We start from the raw sequence: 26,762 nt of genomic DNA, 5'->3' as shown, positions 1-26,762 counted from the left end.
CAATCAGAGGAGCCCTCATAGAGTGTTTACAGACATTGCAGTCATTTACTGCCTTGTAAAGTCATCAGATGATCAAACCAATTTCAAAATGGTTTAGCCAGCAGGTGTGGTCGAGCGGTTCTAGATGCTTCAGTCTGGAAGCGCGCGACCACTACGGTCGCAGGTTCGAATCCTGCCTCGGGTATGGATGTGTGTGATGTCCTTAGGTTAGTTAGGTTTAAGTAGTTCTAAGTTCTAAGGGACTCATGACCGCAGATGTTAAGTCCCATAGTGCTCAGAGCCATTTGAACCATCAAAATGGTTTAGACGAGATATCTGTGTGGTGTGGAAAGAGGCAATTGACTCTAAATAATGAAAAGTGTGAAGAATCCAGATGAATACCTAAAGAAAGTCACTAACTTTCTGTTACAAGATAAATCACACCAATCTAGAGGCTTTAAATTCAACTAGCCACTTGTTGTTGTTGTGGTCTTCAGTCCTGAGACTGGTTTCATGCAGCTCTCCATGCTACTCTATCCTGTGCAAGCTTCTTCATCTCCCAATATGTACTGCAGCCTACGTCCTTCTGAATCTGTTTAGTGTAGCCATCTCTTGGTCTCCCTCTATGATTTTTACCATCCACGCTGCCCTCCAATACTAAATTGGTGATCCTTTGATGCCTCAGAACATGTCCTACCAACCGATCCCTTCTTCTTGTCAAGTTGTGCCACAAACTCCTCTTCTCCCCAATTCTATTCAATACTTCCTCTTTAGTTATGTGATCTACCCATCTAATCTTCAGCATTCTTCTGTAGCACCACATTTCGAAAGCTTGTATTCTCTTCTTGTCCAAACTATTTATCGTCCATGATCCACTTCGATACATGGCTACACTCCATACAAATCCTTTCAGAAATGACTTCCTGACACTTAAATCTATACTCGATGTTAACAAACTTCTCTTCTTCAGAAACGCTTTTATTGCCATTGCCAGTCTACATTTTATATCCTCTCTACTTCGACCATCATCAGTTATTTTGCTCCCCAAATAGCAAAACTCCTTTACTACTTTAAGTGTCTCACTTCCTAATCTAATTCCCTCAGCATCGCCCGACTTAATTCGACTACATTCCATTATCCTCGTTTTAATTTTGTTGATGGTCATCTTATATCCTCCTTTCAAGACACTATCCATTCCGTTCAGCTGCTCTTCCAAGTCCTTTGCTGTCTCTGACAGAATTACGATGTCATCGGCGAACCTCAAAGTTTTTATTTCTTCTCCATGGATTTTAATACCTACTCTGAATTTTTCTTCTGTTTCCTACATTGCTTGCTCAATATACAGATTGAATAACATTGGGGATAGACTACAGCCCTGTCTCACTCCCTTCCCCACCACTGCTTCCCTTTCATGTCCCTCGACTCTTATAACTGCCATCTGGTTTCTGTACATATTGAAAATAGCCTTTCGCTCCCTGTATTTTACCCCTGCCTCCTTCAGAATTTGAAAGAGAGTATTCCAGTCAACATTGTCAAAAGCTTTCTCCAAGTCTACAAATGCTAGAAATGTAGGTTTGCCCTTCTTTACTCTAGCTTCTAAGATAAGTCGTAGGGTCAGTATTGCCTCACGTGTTCCAACATTTCGACGGAATCCAAACTGATCTACCCCGAGGTCGGCTTCTACTAGTTTTTCCATTCGTCTGTAAAGAACTCGCGTTAGTATTTTGCAGCTGTGACTTATTAAACTGATTGTTCGGTAATTTTCACATCTGTCAACACCTGCTTTCTTTGGGATTGGAATTATTATATTCTTCTTGAAGTCTGAGGGTATTTTGCCTGTCCCATACATTTTGCTCACCAGATGGTAGAGTTTTGTCAGGACTGGCTCTTCCAAGGCTGTCAGTAGTTCTAATGGAATGTTGTCTACTCCCGGGGCCTTGTTTTGACTTAGGTCTTTCAGTGCTCTATCAAATTCTTCATGCAGTATCATATCTCCCATTTCATCTTCATCTGCATCCTCTTCCATTTCCGTAATATTGTCCTCAAGACCATCGCCCCTGTATAGACCCTGTATATACTCTTTCCACCTTTCTGCTTTCCCTTCTTTGCTTAGAACTGGTTTTCCATTTGAGTCCTTGATATTCATACAAGTCGTTCTCTTTTCCCCAAAGGTCTCTTTAATTTTCCTGTAGGAAGTATCTATCTTACCCCTAGTGAGGTAAGCCTCTACATCCTTAAATTTGTCCTCTAGCCATGCCTGCTTAGCCATTTTGCACTTCCTGTCGATCTCAGTTTTGAGACGTTTGTATTCCTTTTTGCCTGCTTCATTTACTGCATTTTTATATTTTCTCCTTTCATCAATTACATTCAGTATTTCTTCTGTCACCCAACGATTTCTACTAGTCTTCGTCTTTTTACCTACTTGATCCTCTGCTGCCTTCACCACTCCATCTCTCAAAGCTACCCATTCTTCTTCTACTGTATTTCTTTTCCCTGTTCCTGTGTATTTCTTTTCCCTGTTCCTGTCAATCGTTCCCTAATGATCTCCCTGAAACTCTCTACAACCTCTGGTTCTATCCGTTTATCCAGGTCCCATATCTTCAAATTCCTACCTTTTTTGCGGTTTCTTCAGTTTTAATCTACAGTTCATAACCAATAGATTGTGGTCAGAGTCCACATCTGCCCCTGGAAATGTCTTACTATTTAAAACCTGGTTCCAAAATCTCTGTTTTACCATTATATAATCTATCTGATATCTTCTACTATCTCCAGGGTTCTTCCATGTATACAACCTTCTTTCATGATTCTTGAACCAAGTGTTAGCTATGATTAAGTTATCCTCTGCGCAAAATTCTACCAGGGGGCTTCCTCTTTCGTTTCTTAGCCCCAATCTATATCCACCTACTATGTTTCCTTCTCTCCCTTTTCCTACTACCGAATTCCAGTCACCCATGACTATTAAATTTTTGTCACCCTTCACTATCTAAATAATTTCTTTTATCTCATCATATATTTTATCAATTTCTTCATCATCTGCAGAGCTAGTTGGCATATAAACTTGTACTACTGTTGTAGGCGTGGGCTTCGTGTCTATCTTGGCCACAATAATGCGTTCACTATGTTTTTCGTAGTAGCTTACCCGAATTCCTATTTTGTTATTCATTATTAAACCTACTCCTGCATTACCCCTATTTAATTTTGTATTTATAACCCTGTATTCAACTGACCAAAAGCCTTGTTCCTCCTGCCGTAAATTTGAATGATCACTCAGATAATGTCGTGGGTAACGCAAACCAAATACTGAGATTTGTTGGCAAAACACTAAGAAAGTGCAACAGGACAACTGAAGAGACTACTTACAGCAAATTTGTCCGCTCTCTTCTGGAGTATAGACTATGTGGTGTGGGACGTGCATCAGGTGGGACTGACGGAGCAAATCGAGAAAGTTCAAAGAAGGTCAGCTCATTTAGTATTATCATGAAATAGGGGGTAGAGTGCCACAGACATGATTTGTGAATTGGGGGGTCAATCATTAAACCAGTCATTTCTCATTGTGGCAGGATCTTCTCATGAAATTTCAATCACCAGCTTTCTCCTTTGATTGGTGAAATATTCTGTTGACAGCAACCTACATAGGGAGAAATGATCATGACAAAATAGGATAAATCAGTGCTTGCACAGAAGGATTTTACTGCTTGTTTTTCCCATACAGTGTTTGAGACTGAAACAGTAGAGAAATAGTGTGAAGGTGGTTTGATAAACCCTCTTCCAGGCACGTCATTGTGAATTGCAGAGTAGTCTCTTTTTCATGATTAATTCAATTATTTTTAAGAATGAAGACAGTAGTGAAGCTGCACTGTAGTTTTCAGTGGTTGCCGCATTACTTGTAGTAAAGTGATGCTTTTCTCCTAGTAATCTGAAAAAATGTGTAACTAATGGACTCATTTATTATGTTTGTTAATGGGGCTTGTAAGCTATCTATGCATGCCTTTAGGCCAGAGGCAGGAATTTCATTATGCCTGCTGATATTATTTTTTAAAATTGTATTGTCTTCTTGACTTGAGGCTCGGTAGTGGGCAAGCATGATTTTGCTTGCTGTGTAAGTCATTGTAGGTGCTACATGTGTTTCAGGAGGATTTTGCTACAGATTGTCCACAATCCCAGAGAAATAGTAATTCACAGAATTTGCGAATTCAGGAGGACTTTCTATCTATCCCCATCTTTGATGTGTATGTTGTTATACTTGTCTGCCTTTTCTAGTTTCATGTTATGTTGTAGCAATGAAATAACACACAAAACTGATCCAAGTATCACAAATATGGCTTTATTCATAAACCTCAGAGAAATAACAGAAATAAGCCTATCGTGAATCCACACATTAAGAGACATGGGTCATTTGGTGTGAATGGTATAGCTAGATAAATGTAGTGCGTGTCAGTCAGTGGTGCTCTGCGTGCATATATATATATCCGAGTCACCAACAGTTGGTGAGGTGGAGCCTACACCACATACATCCTCCCTTGGCCGGCACACGCTGATACAGCTGGCAGCCTATCCAAACACACAAGCACAGTGACACCACACTTGATGAACTTCCCTCACATGCACAAATAGCTGGTTGCAGCATACATCTCCCTTGTGCGAACTGGGCACCCTGGCAGTGGGGAGATGCTGGTGGCCCAACGAGAGACATAACTATTGGCTTGAGAGAGGTGGCAGCCAGCGCCGGCAGAGGGGGGCAAGATGATGTGCCGGGCAGGCACCGGAGCTTAGGGGCAGAACATGCATGAACGTGGGCATGTCCGAGGGCGGTGGGGCCATGCTACATACAATGACAGCACCGGAGAGGAGGATGGCATCGCCATCTGTGTCGTCATCAGCAGGCAGGTCCCAAAGGAAATGAGGCTGGACCCACCGACTGCATTGGTTCAGGCAGTTATGGTGAGAAGGCAGGTGGAAGGGATTAACTGGAACAGCAGAGTGCGGCAATGGACCCGAGGCTGGAGATGGACCAGAGCCCGGCGCTGGGAAGTTTGAACTCCAGGGCGCCACATGTGGTGGAGGCAGTTAGTGGGACGGGGGACGCCTCCGCAGCAATTGATGGTGGGCTCAAGGCGGAGAGGTGAGCTACAGCGATTGGGGTTGCATCTGTGAACTGCTAGCTTCTGGCAGTGAGCAGGGGCACAGCTGATCAAAGTTGTGCACCAACAGCTGTACAGACACCACAAAGATGGCATCTGCGGTGATGGACAACAGTGGCAAGTACCCACTTTAGGCCAGCAACCAAACCCTTCTGCCCACTCCATTGATCCCATTGTGAAGTGGCTGGACGAATTCAAGCACAGCAGGTGCAGCGCAGGCCAAAGAAGGTGGAGGAGCTGGGGACAGGGACACTCTGGGAGCTGCTTGTTGTTGGGCACAATGTTCAAAAGCTGTGACGAAAAGGATATTTTGCCATCAGTTCTTGGCCAAAAAACATGTCACCTAGCTAACCGTTTAGTGCATAAAACTCTCCAATGGCGCTGGTTGAGAAGACCCAGAACCACGCATTGTAATTTGGCTAGAATGTCTACTCTGGGAGAGAGGTCTTCTGTGGACAACATCAAAACACTGTCAGAAACAGAGAGGTGATACCCTAAGAAAAAATAGTTGTGCAGGGGGTCTGAAGCATGACTTGGAGGTTTATCTGGCCAGGCCTGTTGAACAAACTGAACCACCGGGCAGATAAACGGTTCAGTGGCAAGGGCAGCTGCTATGTGCGATCTCGTAGTTGGGAAACAGTCAACAGTGGCCTCCACTTCAGTATCGAGATGGAAGAAAAGCAATTCTTCACAATCAGTCAGAATCAAGACCTACATTAAGGCAAGATAAGGCATCCACACTGGCGTGTTCAGGGGTAGGTTGAAAATGGGTTTCATAATTATAGACAAGAACAGTGCCCAGCATTATAGGTGGTGTGCTGCCTTGTCAGACAATGATGTGCAAGTGTTAAACACGGAAACCAAGGGTTTGTGCCCAGTAAGAAGGAGAAACTTGGCCTCATATAAAAAAGCAACAGGTCATTCAGAATCATCGGTAAATCGGTGTGCAAGGACCCCACCGAGGTCGTACCATGAGGCATCAGTTGCCAAATCTGTGCTGGTCTGGAGAGAATGTAGCTAAACAAAGTGGCGAGAGTAGTTTATTTCAACATCTGAAAAGTACTTTCACAATCAGAGGTGGGCCAATGTGGCCAACCCCAGCAGGAATATATGCTAGGAGACTGGAAGAGGGAGGGGAAGGCACAGATGTAACTGTGGAGATAAGGTCTGGCAGAGGGCAAACACCTTGCCATGAGACCTTGAACACAAATTTTTCAAGTGATTGGCCATGGAGGAGGCTGTGACAACAGTATCATCCAGATAATTTACGCAACCCGGGACAGGCATAGTCAGATGCTCTAAAAATCATTGGAAAATAACAGGGGCACTTGTCTCACCAAAAGGAAGGTACAAATGTGGGTAGAAACCAAGAGGAGTATTCAAAACCATAACTTGCTGAGACTCGTTGCCCACAACAACCTGCAGCTGCATTTGAGAGAACCTGATATTTTCGCCAACAGTTCCTCCTGGCATGAGAGAGAATATGTATCCACATTCGACTCCGCATTGACAATGTTATTGAAGTTTCGCAGAAGGCATCCAAACTATAACCAGTGGAGACGACTAGTCACTAGTCATAACAGGTTGCACCACCCCTCGAGATTGAAGTCAGCCCAATTCTGCTTTCACTTGATCTTCTTGGCAACAGGAATAGGATGTGCACGACAAAAATGAGGCTGAGCTGTGGATTTAAAAGAAATATGAGCAGAAAATTTTTTTACACATCTTCTGAAATCACCTCAGACAGTGTATGTAGTTGAGAATACAGTATGTGATCGGATGCAAGGTGAAATGTAGGTGATAGAAAATCCAAATGCCTGAAATGCATTAATCTGAAACTAGTTCTGAATGCTGGCATCAGCAGCCACCAAAAATGTAATGGACCAAACCACAGACTTGTAAGAGGCAGATGCCATAAATTTTCCCAACAGTACAATGTTCTGTTTGTTATAAATGACCAACTTCCACATGACAGGTGTCAACAGTGGTGAGCCTAAACTCCCATAGGTTTCAGAATTCGTTAGTGTCCTTGCAGCTCCGGTGTCGACCTGTAGCTGGAGCATTTGTTGAAAAACACTTAACTCAATAATCAGCTTGGAAGAAGTCACAGGTGTTGGAGTCACCTTTTATGTCTGTAACCTAAGCAAACTAAGGCAAACAACACATGGGGGTGATGTGGCCTTTCTTCTGGCAGGCAGTACAAGTAGCTCAGCACTTATGACATGCCAGACATTCTCATTAGACAAAACAGAAAGGACTAGATGGAAACAAAATGCTAATACTGATGCTGTGACGGTTGCAGCTGCTTGGGCCGGCCTTGGTCTGCTCAGAGCTGGGCCCACATGTTGCCACCACCGCTGCCACTTCCTCATGCAAGCTATCTGTCGTCGTAGTGCGCACATCTTGTGACACCGCTACCACATTGCCCCGTGCTTCAGTTTAATCACTTGCTGCCCAAGAAACTTCAGAAGATTGTACTGTTTGCAAAAACTTCTGTGAGTGGGACATTTCTTTCTTTCTTTCTTTCTTTCTTTCTTTCTTCTTCTTCTTCTTCTTCTTCTTCTTCTTCTTCTTCTTCTTCTTCTTTTTTGTGCAGAATAAAGCCGTCTGGTGCACTTACTTATCCAGAGCAAAGAAGATAATTTAGTCGTGGACCAAAGAGTCTGCATAAGAGTTGTTATAGGCATCAGTAACGAATTGACACTTACAGCTAAGGCTGTGAAGTTCAGCTGCCCCTGCCCTGAATGATTGGTTTGGTTTCTTGTAGCATTGGTAGAATTCAACTCGCGCCACTATTACATGCATTCATTTGTGATGGTAGGAGGACAATAAACTGCATATGTGATCAAAAGTAAGAGCTGCTGGTCCTTTAAAGGGGCAAGCTCACACAGAAATTGATGTATTTTAGGAAGAATCCGCAAGGGGAAGAAAGCTTTGCACAAATTTGAGTCTGTCACACTGAAATCCAAAAATTGCTGTCCTAGTCTTTCTTCTTTGTAAGCCTCCCAATCCTCAGCTTAATCATCATAGGAGGGAAAGTGGGGTATTGGACTTAGGGAATGGTACCATATCTGTTAGTAGAAAATGACAAAGTAGTCAGTGCCAAAGTCAGGGCTTGGTAACAGGGTGTCCATAATGATTAACTTCATAAAATCACACTTGGAGACTGCACTTCAGCAAACCATTCCTACTCATCGCCAATCATATAGTAACCAAGTAATATACAAAACCAATCCAAGTAACACAAATATGACTTTCTTCATAAACATCTGAACAATAGCAGAAATAACCCTCTTGTGAATCCACAGACAGAACAATTGGTGTGAATGGTCAACTTGATGAACACAGAGTGAGTCATTCGGTGGTGCCTCACGCATATGTGTGTGTGTGTGTGTGTGTGTGTGTGTGTGTGTGGTGTGTGTGTCACCGACAGACAGCGCAGTGGAGACTGCACCATGCACACAGCTTCCACAGATGGTCTCCAGCAGCCAGCCTGCACTGATACAGCTGGTGGCCAATTCACACACACACATGCGTCACACATCCTAGTAGCAGGATGCAATGTATATGACATCCCAAACTACTTTACTTTTACTTTCCACATTGTGTATTATTTTGTCATTCATTCCTTTGGCTTTGATATTTCTTAACTTTCACTCTTACTTGCATTCTGATCTCTTCCTTTTTGTTTTGGTTCATACACCAGCGGCATGTGGTACAAAGGGTTCATAGTAAGTCGAATATAGAACGTTTTTGCATTATTTTGATATATACCCCTTACTCTTTGGTAGAAGATCTTTACTTATTGTATTACTTTCTCATTTTCTTCAGCTATCTTGCCATCATTTGTGACCACTCATCCGAAGAACTTATACTTTTGACCACTTCCAAAAATTTTCCATTCAGTTTCGTACAATCCCTTCCTTCCTCCTTCCACTCTGTCATCACTATTGTTTTGCTTTTCTCTGTGCTGGCTTTAATTTTAGATGTGATTTTTTTTCTTCTCCTTGTATTAACTGTGTCATCTTACTTCTATTCTACTTTCAGCTAATAACTTTATTCTTCTTTCAGGTAATTTGTCTTCAGGAAGTTCAGGAGGATCACTGGGATCCATTTTATGTAAATGAACTCTCAAAACTAGGTATAAACACACTTTCCATAATTACTACTGTTTCTATTTAGTTTTCATAGTTCAGGAATAGTAATAAGTGGTAGTGAGCATTATTTACAAGCAGGTGAAGCTTTTATGAGGTTGTCACAATCTCTAAATAATAGAAAATCACAGTAGTAGTACAGTAATAATTGATAGCATTCATCTGTATTTCTGTCCTGCATATCTCAGCAACGTATTTTGGGAAACAATGCTGTCATCATCAGGTCGTAAAAACTTAACTCATGATGTTAAAACACTAAAAAGCATACAAACACAATTGTGACCTTTATAAAATAAAATGGAATTAAAACACATTGGAGTGTGGGTCCTTGTCATACATTAAAATTGAGTTCTCTCAGTAGCCATCCCATCTCACGTTGCACACTACACCAGGCAATGTCCCGCTGATCTACTATGGGCTCCTAGTGCGTCAAGTGGACACTTTTGCAGAGGTCTAGGTGTGGTTGTGTACTGATATGTCCACGCTATTACTGCATAAGTGCAGCTGTTTTCTGAACCACAATTCTGTTCGATTGGTCACCTACTTTTCCTTGTTTCCTAAGTCTGTGATCATCAGCCTCTAGCTGTTTCATCAAATATATGTTGCAGATTTATAATAAAAAAATTATACAAACCCATTAAGAAATCTCATTCCGTTGTCTTTCATATGTGACTTTAGAATATTAAAGTGGTTCAGTTCATGACTAGCACTCACCAGATCTTCCAGCAAGTAGAGTTTCCTCCTTTTCTTTCCTGTGTCAAGATTTCCAGTCATCCTCTATTCCCTTAAGAGGATGGCCTGTTTCATATGCATGATTCACAGCAGCTGATCTGTCATAGTAACTTAATCAGAATGCATCTTTGTGTTCCTTGTTTCTGACTGAAAATATTCTTCCTGTCTATCTTTGCATCACAGGATGTGTATTGAGTTTTATGAACCCCTGTTCAAACTGTCATCGACATCATGCTTCAGGCTGTAACTCACTAGGCTATTTGTTTGTAATGTTATTCTGTCTCCCTTCCTTCGTGCTCATTAGCATATTGGCTGTCCGATGCACTAAACTGCAGAAGGCAATGGATGGCATGAATAATTAATATCAAGCTAGCCATTTAACAAAGAGATCGCGAAGGAAATGATTGCGCTCACTAAAATGATGACTGAAGTTGCTAAAGTAAATAATAATGAAATCGATCCTGTCAGCCATAAGTTGCTAAAAGGAATAAGTGAACCAATGACAAGCATAAGGCTAAAGCCAGCCAGATAATCATAAAATCCATAAATAAAAAGCGTATAGCAGATAAGAGGAATCCATTCGTAATATTAAAGATGGAGGAGTACATCGTGAAAACATTTCTTAAATCCCAAAGCATTTAACAGCAGACTTAACGTAAACTAAAAAATATTCAAACTTCTTTTGTTTAGGCAATAATTTACAGCATGAATGTATTTTAGAAAATGCAAAGTTAACATGAATTTTCTAAAATTAAAATGCATTTTCTGAAGAAAAAAATAAACATATTAATTTCCTCTAACAGATGCTGAAAAAAAGGATGCTTAATTATGAACCCAACTGTGCCTAAATTAAGAACACAACTGAAAATACGTTAGGCTCGCCGTCCAACTCGTGGAGTAGTGAACTGTAGAAACAGCCTAGCCTGTAACATAACTATCTTGCTCAACAACAGTCTTAAAAAACGCTATTCAGTGCATAGTAGTATGGCTTTGTTAACAAATTTGAGGAGAAACCAGTCAGTCACTTTTGCCATTTGATTTCACTGAATATTGACACTTTGCCGTCCACACGTCTCGTACAAATTTATTCCTTGTTGCCGGTAACGCTAATTCGGATTACTTGGCTTGTCGCCAGCCGTTCTTGACATTATCAAGAGATTATGAATTTTTACGTTTTACGAATCTCATCCTTAGTTCTCATAAGTTCTCAACTCTGTTCCCCTACTTCCATGAAATTTTGAAGATATACATACGTAAACAAATACAAAATTTCTTTCATATATTTGTTTATTTGCATTGTGTTTGTACTTAGTATTTCTCTTTCATATGATATGCAGCAAAACAGTCTCCAAGATGTAACGCAACTCCACAAGGCTTCCACGTTAATTTTGTGTGTTTTTTTCTTTTCTTTTTTCATAAATTGCAGTTTCTTCAGTTTTGTTTATCATTTTGGAAATACGTAGGCCTATTAGTTGGTGTTGCTTTAAGTGAGCGGAAAGTCTGTCAACTGCATCATGAGACATATGCGATGTAGTAGCAACCTCCAAGTTTTGCTCCGCACATTCGTCGTAAATAATCATATCGTCTCTTTCATTTGTAATGATGAAAGGGCACAAGTACTTGTAAAACCAAAAAACATGGTTACCTGTGTAACTTATTGTTACCTAAACCAAACACCCACAGAACGCAAAAGATACTAAAGTGCTGTTGCCTGCCACTGCATGATACTATGCACACCACTGTGGTGTCGCTGGCCATTGACCGCTATTTCGCGCACGACACCACTGTGGTGTCGCCGGACGGCAGAGTGTTAAGAATCTATTTTGTAAAATTTTTGTTAAAGAAAATATTGATATAATTGGAAGAAATTTCCAAAATACAGCAAAATTTCAAGACAAGAAACCATCAAATTCATTGAACTTTTCCAGCTGATTACAAGTTTTAACTATTTCACTTTTAATCATAAGTTTTTATATTCAAACCAATGATTTAGCCATAGAGTCCAGCATTTCAGGAAGTGTGGACACATTTTCATGAATGATCAAGAAATTTTAAAGTCCGACTGTGCCATTATAGATTAAATTGATCATTATCAACATTACATAGACAATACCTTGTTGCCTTTGACAGTTCTGTGAAAGATATTGAAGGGTTAGTAAAAATGTTCAACATGCGTATAGTATGAGTTTACTGTGGAACATAAAATTAACAGCAGTTTTTAGTTCCTCAATTCGAACATTAAAAGGCAGGCAATAAGCACACATTTACTATTTATACAAAACCAGTAACAACTGACGTTGTGATTCCTAAGGATTCATGCCGTCCACAGGATTATGAAGGAGCAACATTCTGCTGATTAGTGCACAGAGCAGCCAATATGCCGATGAGCAGGAAGAATAGAGAGACAGAACTATTTATCGCAAGAGTGTGATTAAAAGTGGGTGTAAAATAAATATTGCATAATAAGTGCTATGCAAAGGTAATAAGAACAGAATGAATCAGCTTAATGAAGAAGAAATATTATGCGACAGTTTGGAACAGATCGTAATCCTTTTTCAACCACATGGTACTAAAATATTGTTCCAAACAAATAATTTAGTGATGTATAACCGAAAGCATAATATACAGGGTGTGTGTCAAAAGTTGCAAGACTTAACACAGAACTAAAAATTTATTGGACATTTAAGAACAGTGGACCAAAATTTTTCAAAATATTATCCTTCAGCATCAACACGGTGCCGCCAGCGCATCTTCCACTGTTTGTAGTTCTTCTGGAAGGCCTCGGGCGTCATGCTGTCGATGGCTCTCTTCGAAGCCTGCTGGATGGCTTCGATGTAGTTGAATCGCTTCCCTATTAGGCCTGTTTTGATTCAGGGGAAGAGGAAAAAATCACTTTGGAGCCAAGCCGAGGCTTTAGGGTGGCTATGTTGTCACATTGAACTTGACCAAAACTTCAGCGGAGAACCCAATTGCCCTTGATCGCCAGGCAGACGCGGCGAACTCAATTCCTCAAGCAGCGGAGCACTCCAGTGTAAAAGTCACCTGCGACAGTCTCTCCACATTTTGATCCGTTCAGCTTGATGATGGCCTCCCAGAGTGGTCATCGTCTTCAACATTCCCACAGACATCTTTGAAACGATTGTGCCACATGACAACTATTGCAAGGGACATGGCTTCTTCCTTAAAGGCCTCTTGAATCATACCGAGAGTCTCTGTGGCAGTTTGGTTCAGTCGCATGCAAAAGTCTGAATTACATGGCGATTTAGGAATTGAGCCTGGGAAAGGTGGACAGGTTGGTCCAAAAATTCTTTAAGAAATTATTGTTGCCATAGCTGAGAATACAGGATGTGATGTACGGTCTTCAAGCTGTGCATAAGCTGTGTCCAACAGGTGAATATTCCATTTACCATCATTTAGAAAGCGCTTTGAACAGTTCCAGGCTGTTGCGAATGCACATATTCATTACATTGAGCAGCGTTTGTAGCTTGGAATATAAACATGGTAAGCAATTAACAAATGTTACCCTGTCATGAGAAAATTAAAATGGTTTTCCTTTCAGTGGTTTATTTGTTATTTCTCTTCTGTATGTCCTATAAATGTTTTCACCAAGTTTTATGCTCCTATGGTCATTCATTTGTCGCGGATACCCTCACTAGTAGCAAAAGTTTGATTGTAACCACCGTGTATACAGGACAGACAGGAAGAACATTTTTGGCTAGATACAAGGAACATAAAGATGCATTCATGTTAAGTAATTATGACAAATCAGCTTTTGAAAATCATGTAAACAAAATAGGCTGCTCCCTTAAGGGAGTAGAACACGACACTGAAATCTTGAAAGTAGAAAAGAAAGGGGTGAAACAAGACTCACTGGAAGAACTAGATTGCTATTCATGAATAGAACCATCACTGTACGCTGAAATTGCAAGTGAAAGACAACAGGTAGAAGTTTTTTAATTATAAATGTGCGACACCTGTTTGATGAAATATCTAGAGGTAGATGACCATAGACTTGAAATGCGAAAAAGTAGATGACCAATAGAACACAACAGATGCACTTGTGCAGAAATACCTTGACATTCTTGGAGCTCATAGCAGATCAGCCGAACGTGTCCTGGCAATATATGCAGTTTGGGATGGAATGGCTGCTGACGGAAGACAATACTTGTAATGTAAGATGAGGACTCACAGTCAAAGTATTTATATTTTGTTTACTGAACACCACTGTTGTGTTGGTAGACTTTTTGTGTTAACCTCAGAAGTTAAGTTTCTGAGAACATTCTTTTTCAAAATGCATTGTTGAGCTGTATGTAGAACGGAAGTATGAGTGAATGCCCCCAGTTATTACCATAAAAATATAACAACCGTAACCTCACATCTGTAGTGGTTAACATTAAATAGAAAATTAATTTTTCAGGGAAGAAAACTCACCTTGTGAAAAGGATTCCACTGGATCATGCCTGATAATTTCTTACTTTCTTGTTATATATTTGATTAAACCATAGCATTTTGTAAGTAGCTCGCATGTATAACCCATTTTCATGCCTTTGCTTAGATCTGTTGTAATTATTATTATTATTATTATTATTATTATTATTATTATTGATTTGCTTGTCTTAGGGAGGTCATAGATTAAGTTTTGCAGAAATTCTTTAGTTTCGTGAAATGTAGTATAGACCAAATGCTTTGTGTGTGCAGAGAGAACGTAATTAGCACATTTTATGGAAACCTTCCACAGTCTTTCAGTTACATAAATGGCAAGTGCAGGGTGTTCCATTTATCTGATGACCTCCTGCCCAGGGTGTTGCAGGCCGGCCACAAAAGCAATGCCTGCCAGCCGAATGGGTCTCATGAGATCACACTATGCCCCCCGCCCTTTTTTATATAGCCTGAAGGCTGCACAGACATACGCACCTTGTTGGCAAGTGTCATCCGAGCAGTGGAACAGGCATCACAAGTGTAATAGTGAAGTTTGTAAATGCAACAGTGACGAGCGAATTATTTAATTCCACAACGAGTGTTTATTTACAATTCGTATGTGCTTACAGAGTCCGCTCGTACTGTTCAGAGGTTGTTTGAACAGAAGTTTCCAGGTGTTCATGTTCAGAGTCTTGATGCAGATAAATTTCATGAAATGAGAAGTGTTCAAACAAGAACCGTAAATGACGATGTACAGTGCTCACAGAAGCTCGTCTCGAAGACATTGCTTACCAACTATAAAATTCCCCTAAAAAGTTTCTTAGTCGTCTTTCACAGCAAACACAAATATCGTTCACTTCTGTACAAAGAGGTCCTAAGCTACTTGGGCCAAGGCCCTGTAAAGTATCACAAAACTATCGACACTGGAGAGCAGAGAGACCTGACGTGCTTCATGAGGAACTTATTCATGATCAGAAGATTGGGGTATGGTGCTCAGTTAGTGGTGGTAGAATAATAGTCTCTCTCTCTCTCTCTCTCTCTCTCTCTCTCTCTCTCTCTCTCTCTCTCTCTCTCTCTCTCTCTTTTACAGGTGCAAAACATTTTGTGACTATTTTTTAATGTACTGCATGAAAGAAAATGAGGTTTCACATTTTTTTTTAACAGGATTCGGCAAGGGCTCATATGGCCATTGTTTCTTTGCAGGCAGTTCATGATGTGGTCGATGAAAGAGTGATTAGTAACAATTAGTAACAATATGTGGCCCACTAGAAGTCCTGATTTACCTCCCTGTGATTTTTATTTGTGAGGTTCTCTTAAGGACAAAGTGCACACCACATATACTCACATGATAGAGGAAATCAAGGATAAGATCCATGAATCAATTAATTCAATATCTCGTAGAGAACTGCAGGTGGGGAAAATACTGGAAGGCAGTTCCGGCATCACCTTCTGTGACACAGCTGAGTACAAAATTTATTCGCATACATTTTATGTGGTCATGTCGTACCGCAGCAGTAGACAGGTGACGCAGCATCTGATCGGCAGGCAGTGGAGCGCTCACTACCCGGCATCTACTGTGCCACACAGGCGGCCATCAGGTAAATGAAAGACACTGTATAATAGGAAATGTAGATGGAAAGTAACTACACTGTGGGAAATGAAATTTTGTTTTCTGAATTGCAAACTGTCTTAATAATATCTTGGTGCATTGTAAAGGCAAATTACAGCTTTTCATGGGGTATACTTCTCCTAAGAGACAGTAAATTTGCTCATAGAATTCATGCTGGCTACTGAATTAACTTGTAATACACTTTCACAGCCTTGCAGAAAGCAATAGTGGCACTAGCAAAGTAATAATTTCCATTACCAGGTTATAAGGGTCTGTACAAGAAAAGAACAGGGGCCCGAGTGGATGGTGTTGCCCTGTGGTACCGCTCATCGCTTTTTCGTGTGGATGTTTGGAGTGCTGTTGAGTTCAACATTCCTGGGGAACCTTACCTGGATCGTGACAATGTTGCTATAGTAGCCAGATTGGTTCCTACGATACCAGGTTGGCAGCATTTGGCAGTCGTAGTAGCCACCACTCACCTGCTGTACAACACTCGCCGCCATGACATAAAACTGGCTCAGACCCAGTTGCTGTTAACAGAGTGTGAATCGCTGGCGTATCGCTCAGACGCCGCCAGGTGAGAGGCTGTGGGTATTGGTTACTCTCTAGAGTTCTTTGCAGCTTTTGTAATTTAGTCTGTAGGTTATGAGACAGATCTGTTCTTAGCAAACCAATATTACTGTACAAATATAATTGAAGCAGTTTGGGGGGAAAAATACATGCAGCTCTGAACTGCTATAAGTTCGTATTTTAATATTTCATTATCTCATGTCCAATACTTATTTCTCATTCCAATCATTTGAGAAGCCATGTCATAAACATTTTCCCCATTGTCATAATACAGAATTCCTTTTTTGTATGTAAATTGTAGGTTTCTTTGTCCTATGCTGCTAAAGGTTCAAAATGCTATGATTATTGCTAAAAGTAATCAATTAGTTATTGAGGTGAATAAAAACAAAATGTATGGTGCATAGGAGGGCTGCTTAACTTGCATCAGTGAACGGGCATATGAATCATTTATGCCAACAGACATTTTAATGTTACTAAAGACACTTGAAACATATGTTGTCCTAAAGTGCTCATTTATGAACGTATGAACTCGCAAGAACTCTACCAGGCAGAGAATAGGGGAAGGTTTTTAAATTGTGCAAACAGCATCGCAGGTCTCTTTGGCAGTGGAAACACTATACAATTGATATCAGAGGAAGTAGGAAATAAATGCAAGATACCAGGTGCTATCCAAAATTTTCGGGACTGTTGAAAACCTTATCTTTGGACTAATGCTCACCATCATCCTCGAAGTAGTTCTCATCCGCACGTACACACTGATCCCAGCACTTCTGCCACTGGCCAAACGTTTCCTGGAAGTCCTGTTCTTTGAGGGTGTTTATCACTGCCAGCGATGCTTCTTGAATCCTCTCTAGAATGTCGAACGACGACCTTTCAACTTGAGTTACAGTTTTTCAAATAGCACAAAGTTGCAAGGTGCCAAACCTGGCGAGTACGGTGGGTGGGGTACAACCGACGCGTTGTTTTTCCCCGATAAGTTCCTGGTGAGCTAGGACATGTGACAGGGTTCGTCATGATGCAGCAGCCAGTTTCCTCGACGCCAAAGTTTGGACCGTCGTCACCGCACGTTTTCACGGAGCTGTCACAAAATGTCACAGTAGTATGCGGAATTCACTGTTTGGTTGGATGGGATGTGCACAATTACCTTGGCATCAAAGAAAACCATGATCATGCTCCTCACTTTTCTCTTCACCTGTTTCACGTTTTTGGGTATTGGAGTGCCCAGGCTCTTCCACTCAAATACATGCATACGGCTCATTCTCTGTCCCCCAAACACTTCTTGAATCATTGCAAGGGTCTCTGTAGCACTTTTCCTGAGATGTGCATAGAATTTGATACACACGCACTGTTCTGTTCGCGGATCCTTCGTAAAATCGCCACACACCAAACACAGAGTATTACAGAAATCACTGTGGATACGCAACACGTTCTCCCGGGTGAATGCCACTCCTCACACTGACTCATCAGATATGGAGCTGTCGCCACCTAGTGGTGCAAAGATCTACTACTCCTACTCTCCAGGTGGCAGCACCAGTCCCGAAAATTTTGGATTCCACCTCGTACAATATGCAACAGTCGCATACACTGATGGGCCAAAACATTGACACCTACTTACTAGCTTGTTTATCCATCTTTGGAACAAAATACTTCACCGATTCTGCATATCGAGGATCCGACAAATTGTTGGTAGGCTTGTGGAGGTATGTGGGATTAGATGTCTGTGGACAGGCCACGTAATTCATGTAAATAATGGGTTGCTGATTTGTATGCAGGGTAATGGTGCTTGATGGTGAGCCACATGGGTTTCCATAGGATGTACATCAGGCGAATTTTGCCCACCAAGACATCAACATGAGTTCACCATAATGCTCCTCAAACCACTGGAGCACAGTTCTGATTCTAAGACATGGACAGTTGTACTGTTGAAAGATGACATCACCATCAAGGAAGACACCAAGGATGAAACAATTCAGGTGGTTTGCAGCTGTCAGTGTGTCCCGGTTTACTACCACAGGTGCCATGGAAGTGGAGGAGAATGTCTTCCATAGCATAAGACTGCTCCATGGCACACTGCACGTTTTGAGCCGCTATTCACCTCGATGGTGGTGTTTGTCGAGGTCACCATCAACCCTGTGTAGCAAAAATGTGATTCACCGAAGGGCTGACACGTTTCCATTGATCAACAGTCGAAGCCTTTTTGTCCTTTGCTCACTGCAGTCATCATTGATGATGTCATTGGGTCAGCATGTGGACAAGTAGAGATGGTCTGCTGTGGAGCTCAATGTTCAACAGTGTAAGATGAATGGTGTGTTCCAAAACACTTGTGCATACACCAGCATTGTGCTCTTCCAGCATAGATGCCACAAATCAACATCAAGTTTCACAGACCACACAAGCCTCTGAACCTCACATTCTGTGAAGAGTCGAACCATTTAGCACTTAGTGGTAGTTTCACTGACCCCCTACCTCTGTCTGTAGATGCTGACAACAGTAGCATGTGAAATTTTGATCAACTTCGCTGTTTTCAAGGTACTCGTTCACAGGTTCTGCATAATAATAATCTGCCCTTAGTCAGAGTTGCTTATCTCAGTGGATTTTCACATTTGCAGCCCATATCTTCTCTAGGGTGCTCCCTGCCTGTGTCTGCTCCACTTACATACTTTACTTACCACATCGCATGCAGTGACATAAAGTTTTGACTTGTCAGTGTATGTGTACTAAGAGTGTCTTTGAGAAGTAAGACTCAAAAATGTATATGGTATCTAGAATAATTCCAAATTTGTCATTACTTGCTACTGCAATATAAAATTAGTTAAACCAAATCCAGTGTAAGTTGCAGTAAGCGATTTCATAACTTGCAAAGACTAACTGTAGATGAATTAAGAAAATTTTAAGCAGTGACCTGTCATCGCGTCATGAAAATGACTACATTTACGTTAGGTTCTCAGAAAATTATTCAGGAAAAATAGCTTTTGAAAGAAACATTTGCCTCTTTTACATTGGCTGCTTACTAACTTGATGCAGTGAGAAGTGTCACTGAGCAGGTGTAATTTTTCATTCTAGTTTTTATTAAAGGTTGCTTAGTTTATGTAAATTGCTCCACACCACAGATAAAGCAGTTACTGCAAACACACTGAAACATTACATACTTTCAGAATCATTTGAAAACTTTTATGATGTCACATCATACAAGGAAATAAAATTTAATTCATTTTTGTTGTCTTTGACTATCCCTTTCCTCGTGAACTGTGACCCCCCAAAGGCCCGACAAGTAAATAGAAAACCTGAAAGACCAAAGCTGGTTGCTGGCCAGTGCTGCCAGATTTCTGTCACATAAACTTTGGACATAACTTAGCAAGCCCTGATAAATTTGACTAAAATTTTATATTTGTTAGAGAGCGGAAATCTTTGATTACTTACATGGGTCACAATGATGATACAATCCCTTCAGAGAGAGGAGGAGGAGGGTGGGTTGCTTGTTGAGGCAAAATAATTGATAGGGTGCATTGTCTGTGGCATCTGCCACACTACGATTATGTTAGGCACATCAAGACAGATGGTGTTCTTTTTTGGATGGACATTCCTTTCTTCAGGGGCTTGTGGGGTCAAATATGAAACTTTGTTTGTAAAACATTTTCAGTAAAAAGAGTGTACTGCTGGTAAAAATTAACACTCATCAAATCAAATGAGATTGCAAAGACAGTCCTCCTCTATCAAAGACAGAATGATTGTAAGTAACATGACATAGTTGTGTCAGAAATGTATTTGATATGATAAAGAAAGGGGGGGTGGGAGGTGGATGGCTAAGAGAAGTTGTCCCCCTTATATACCCAAAAAGCTTTGAACGGGATAGCGAGTTACCTCCCAGGGATGCCGAGATTCTTTCTTTGTTGTTTGCAGGTAGGTGATACTGACGCGTGAAAATTACTGGGAAAGTAGCCCTACCTGCAGCCTCATCCCGGTGTTTATCCTGAAAAACTATCCATCCATTGCTTTTGGGAAATAGATTTAATGTGGTGGCAGCTGTCTACATAGAAGAGAAATATGCTGTGACTGGGCCAGATCTTTCATGAGAGTAGCATCAAAAGAAAAAATAAGTACAACAGATCTGTTTTCGAGCGTGATTGGGGGGGGGGGGGGGGGGGGGGGACACCAATGGCACTATGGATGGCCCACTTGATGGCACTGCCTTAAGTCAAATTGCTAGAAACTGCATTTTTAAAAAAATTACTACCCCCATATTTTATTTCATATTCGTTTAGTACGTAAACAAATATGAATGTTTATTTGGAACATTTGTTCTGTTTCGTGATAGATGGCGCTGTAATATTCCAACACTTGTAATACGGCCCACCCATTTAGATGAACAGTTGGTAACAGTGTGGTTTTGTAAATTAAAACACAAAAAGTAGTTACGTTTGGATTTTATTTCTTTTGTTCCTATGTGATGCATTTTCTTTTGTGGCCTTATCATGCTCTTACTGTATAAGCAACTGTAATAAAATCATTAATGTAATGTTGTTGTTGTTGTTGTTGTTGTTGTTGTTGTTGTGGTGGTGGTCTTCAGTCCTGAAACTGGTTTTATGCAGCTCTCCATGCTACTCTATCCTGTGCAAGCTTCTTCATCTCCCAGTACCTACTGCAACCTACATCCTTCTAAATCTGATTAGTGTAGTCATCTCTTGGTCTCCCTCTACGATTTTTACCCTCCACGCTGCCCTCCAATACTAAATTGGTGATCCCTTGATGCCTTAGAACACGTCCTACCAACCGATCCCTTCTTCTGGTCAAGTTGTGCCACAAACTTCTCTTCTCCCCAATCCAATTCAATACTTCCTCATTAGTTATGTGATCTACCCATCTAATCTTCAGCATTCTTCTGTAGCACCACATTTCGAAAGCTTCTATTCTCTTCTTGTCCAAACTATTTATCGTCCATGATCCACTTCCATACATGGCTACACTCCATACAAATCCTTTCAGAAATGACTTCCTGACACTTAAATCTATACTCGATGTTAACAAACTTCTCTTCTTCAGAAACGCTTTTATTGCCATTGCCAGTCTACATTTTATATCCTCTCTACTTCGACCATCATCAGTTATTTTGCTCCCCAAATAGCAAAACTCCTTTACTACTTTAAGTGTCTCACTTCCTAATCTAATTCCCTCAGCATCGCCCGACTTAATTCGACTACATTCCATTATCCTCGTTTTAATTTTGTTGATGGTCATCTTATATCCTCCTTTCAAGACACTATCCATTCCGTTCAGCTGCTCTTCCAAGTCCTTTGCTGTCTCTGACAGAATTACGATGTCATCGGAGAACCTCAAAGTTTTTATTTCTTCTCCATGGATTTTAATACCTACTCTGAATTTTTCTTCTGTTTCCTACACTGCTTGCTCAATATACAGATTGAATAACATTGGGGATAGACTACAGCCCTGTCTCACTCCCTTCCTCACCACTGCTTCCCTTTCATGTCCCTCGACTCTTATAACTGCCATCTGGTTTCTGTATTTTACCCCTGCCTCCTTCAGAATTTGAAAGAGAGTATTCCAGTCAACATTGTCAAAAGCTTTCTCCAAGTCTACAAATGCTAGAAATGTAGGTTTGCCCTTCCTTATTCTAGCTTCTAAGATAAGTCGTAGGGTCAGTATTGCCTCCACGTGTTCCAACATTTCTACGGAATCCAAACTGATCTACCCCGAGGTCGGCTTCTACTAGTTTTTCCATTCGTCTGTAAAGAACTCACGTTAGTATTTTGCAGCTGTGACTTATTAAACTGATTGTTCGGTAATTTTCACATCTGTCAACACCTGCTTTCTTTGGGATTGGAATTATTATATTCTTCTCGAAGTCTGAGGGTATTTCGCCTGCCTCATACATCTTGCTCACCAGATGGTAGAGTTTTGTCAGGACTGGCTCTCACAAGGCCGTCAGTATTTCCAATGGAATGTTGTCTACTCCGGGGGCCTTGTTTCGACTCAGGTCTTTCAGTGCTCTGTCAAACTCTTCACGCAGTATCGTATCTCCCATTTCGTTTTCATCTACATCCTCTTCCATTTCCATAATATTGTCCTCAAGTACATCGCCCTTGTATAGACCCTCTATATACTCCTTCCACTTCTCTGCTTTCCCTTCTTTGGTTAGAACTGGGTTTCCATCTGAGCTCTTAATATTCATACAAGTGGTCCTCTTTTCTCCAAAGGTCTCTTTAATTTTCCTGTAGGCAATATCTATCTTACCTCTAGTGAGATAAGCATCTACATCCTTACATTTGTCCTCTAGCCATCCCTGCTTAGCAATTTTGCACTTCCTGTCGATCTCATTTTTGAGACGTTTGTATTCCTTTTTGCCTGCTTCATTTACTGCATTTTTATATTTTCTCCTTTCATCAATTAAATTCAATATTTCTTCTGTTACCCAAGGATTTCTACTAGCCCTAGTCTTTTTACCTACTTGATCCTCTGCTGCCTTCACTACTTCATCCCTCAAAGTACCCATTCTTCTTCTATTGTATTTCTTTCCCCCATTCCTGTCAATTGCTCCCTTATGCTCTCCTTGAAACTCCGTACAACCTCTGGTTCTTTTAGTTTATCCACGTCCCATCTCCTTAAATTCCCACCTTTTTGCAGTTTCTTTAGTTTTAATCTACAGGTAATAGATTGTGGTCAGAGTCCACATCTGCCCCTGGAAATGTCTTACAACTTAAAACCTGGTTCCTAAATCTCTGTCGTACCATTATATAATCTATCTGAAAACTGCCAGTATCTCCAGGCTTCTTCCATGTATACAGCCTTCTTTTGTGATTCTTGAACCAAGTGTTAGCTATGATTAAGTTGTGCTCTGTGCTAAATTCTACCAGGCGGCCTCCTCTTTCATTTCTTTGCCCCAGTCCATATTCACCTACTATGTTTCCTTCTCTCCCTTTTCCTACTACCGAATTCCAGTCACCCATGACTTTTAAATTTTCGTCTCCCTTCACTATCTGAATAATTTCTTCTATTTGTTCATACATTTCTTCAATTTCTTCGTCATCTGCAGAGCTATTTGGCATATAAACTTGGACTACTGTAGTAGGTGTGGGCTTCGTATCTATCTTGGCCACAATAATGCGTTCACTATGTTGTTTGTAGTAGCTTACCCTCATTCCTATTTTCCTATTCATTATTAAACCTACTCCTGCATTACCCCTATTTGATTTTGTGTTTGTAACCCTGTAGTCACCTGACCAGAAGTCTTGTTCCTCCTGCCACCGAACTTCACTAATTCCCACTATATCTAACTTTAACCTATCCATTTCCCTTTTTAAATTTTCTAACCTATCTGCCAGATTAAGGGATCTGACATTCCACGCTCCGACCCATAGAACGCCAGTTTTCTTTCTCCTGATAACGACATCCTCTTGAGTAGTCCCCGCCCGGAGATCCGAATGAGGGACTATTTTACCTCCGGAATATTTTACCCAAGAGGATGCCATCATCATTTAATCATACAGTAAAGCTGCATGCCCTCGGGAAAAATTACGGCTGTAGTTTCCCCTTGCTTTCTGCCGTTTGCAGTACCAGCACAGCAAGGCTGTTTTGGTTATTGTTACAAGGCCAGATCAGTCAATCATCCAGACTGTTGCCCTTGCAACTACTGAAAAGGCTGCTGTCCCTCTTCAGGAACCACACGTTTGTCTGGCCTCTCAACAGATACCCCTCCGTTGTGGTTGCACCTACGGTACGGCTATCTGTATCACTGAGGCGCGCAAGCCTCCCCACCAGCGGCAAGGTCCATGGATCATGGGGGGGATTAATGTAATAAATGCTCAAAATTATGCCCTTCAGCTTTAGTGCATTTGGCAATACGTGTAACAAAATTCCTCTCAACAGCGAGTAGATCGCACATGCATTGACAGTGCGCTTTTTCAGGCATTGTTGGTGGATCACAATAACAAATATCTTTCAGTTTTACCAAAGAAGGAAGTCGGAGATGTAAGGTGTGGTGAACATGCAGGCCCATGGTATGGTGCTTCTACGACAAGTCCACTTGTCATTACATATTCTATTTCATACCACTTCAATTGCACACGTGCTATGTGCCAGGCATCCATTATATTGAAAGTACATCACCGTTCTGTCACTAAGTGAAACATCTTTTACTAGAATCGGTAAAATATTAATTAAGAAACCAGCATACATTGCACCATTTAGATTGCCATCGATAAAATAAGGTCCAATTAGATGTCCTACCATAATTCCACACCATACATTAACCTGCCAGGGTCACTAGTGTTCCACTTGTCACAGCCATCGTGGATTTACCGTTGCCCAGCAGTGCATACTGTGCTGGTTTATGTTACCTCTGTTTGTGAATGATGCTTCGTCACAAAATAAAACTCTTGGAAAAAAAAGAAAAGCCTGTTATCGTCTCATAATTTGTCTGGTGCGCAGTGGCAAAAATTTACACAGCGTTCAAAATCATCGCCATGCAATTCCTGGTGCATAGAAATATGGTAAGGATGAAATGTATGATGATGCAGAATTCTCAAAACTGATGTTTTTGGAATATCTGATTCCTGGTTAATTTGTCTGCTACTGATGTGCAGATTCCTGCTTAATTTGTCTGCTACTGATGTGCAGATTAGCCTCAACTGCAGCTAAAACACTTATTTTGGCATCTTCCATTTGTTACAGTTCTTTGTTGTGTCTTCTTTGGCTGAACTTTCTGGTTTCTCTAAATACATTAACTATCCAAGAAAGGTCTGGACACTTGGACGCTGTCTATCAGGATAACAATACACAGCACAAGCTTGTTGGGCATTCTGGTCAAAATAGTCATAAATAAACACCATATCTACCTTTTCTGTGACTGTTAACCATTCCATTTTAACAAGATTATGTCTTCCGCGTAATTATTATGACTGGATAAATGTACTATCATACCTAATTTAAGTAACAAATTGCACACAGTGCTATTGGGTGCATTGCTACATTTGTGAGAATACTATAGCGCCATCCATCACACAGTGAAGCAAATCTTCCAAATCAAACATTCCTATTTATTTATGTACTATACGAATATGTAATAAGAAATGGGGGTACCTATTTTAAAAAAAGTGCAGTTTCTGTCAATTTGAGCTATGGCAGCACCATCTAGTGGGCCATCCATAGCACCATCTGTTTTACCCCATCACGCTCGAACAGATTTGTTCTTCGTATTTTTTCATTTGGTGCTAATTTTGTGAGATATTTGGCCCAGTCACTATCAGTGGACCATCCTGTATATATTTTGGAACAAACTTTTCAAAAACAAGTATCTTTATCAAGTCCTTCACAGCAGTTGTTTATGTCCTCACAGCTGACATTCAGAGCCCATGTTGCCATAGCTGTGTAGACTTACAGAGAAGTTGCTTGTATGTCAGAAAAACTCATGTAATACCTTGACATACAGTAGAATCTTGTGAATATAGATTTCAATTTACAGTTCCGTAATGTGGAAAGAATCCACTTGCCACATTGACATTACGCAAGAACAGTTTATAAGATTTAATGTGCTCCAGCAACTAGAAATCAAGTGAGTAGACCCTTCTGTAAGACCAAAATCTAGCCTGATGAAAAATGTTCTAAGTTGACAATCTTTTTCGAGGCAGAGGGCAGACTAGCACAGTGGTGGTTTCCTTGTCCCACCACCACTCAGTTCTGGCTAACAAAGGTACAGCTTTCGTTGGGTGGAGAGGATGGGAGATGGAACATCCTTCTCAACTCACTAGTGACTGCTTTCGCCCCAAGCAAAATAAGATACATCCGACAAACTGAATCACTTGTAGCATTCCTATTTGCATTTCTGCTAGGGATTTATAATTGATTAACATTTGGGGATGTTTTTGTGTGTGGAGCTCAGAGAAAAGTCTCACCCTAGTCTGCAAAATAAAGGCACAGATTAACAACATGGCTCAGTCAGCTGTAGGCACTAAACAATCTTATAAAACACTTCATTTCAGATGGAGTAATAACTTAACAATGCTCCAAAACCCCGTATTCCTACAAATTTCTATAACCTACAACTTATCAAAATATTGATACTAAAGGCTTAGAATGAAGATTAGTAATCCAAACAAGTTTTGCTGTATTTAGTGAAATCATTTATTTCAGAATATCTGTATCAAA

General features: G+C 40.8%; 1 protein-coding gene across 4 annotated transcripts in view; it reads left to right on the top strand.

Moving 5' to 3' along the window:
- Nucleotides 1-26,762, top strand: part of LOC126284067 (protein angel homolog 2-like) — a 166,854-nt gene that overhangs the window by 72,407 nt on the left and 67,685 nt on the right. For all 4 annotated transcript variants that reach the window (XM_049982693.1, XM_049982692.1, XM_049982695.1 and 1 more), the window contains 2 exons: nt 9,192-9,261; nt 16,296-16,611. In XM_049982693.1, coding sequence (XP_049838650.1) covers nt 9,192-9,261; nt 16,296-16,611 — 386 coding nt within the window. The remainder of the gene's footprint in view (nt 1-9,191; nt 9,262-16,295; nt 16,612-26,762) is intronic.

Source organism: Schistocerca gregaria, chromosome 8 (assembly GCF_023897955.1).
Source record: "Schistocerca gregaria isolate iqSchGreg1 chromosome 8, iqSchGreg1.2, whole genome shotgun sequence".
NCBI lineage: Eukaryota > Metazoa > Arthropoda > Insecta > Orthoptera > Acrididae > Schistocerca > Schistocerca gregaria.
This window is presented reverse-complemented; position numbering and strand designations above follow the sequence as displayed.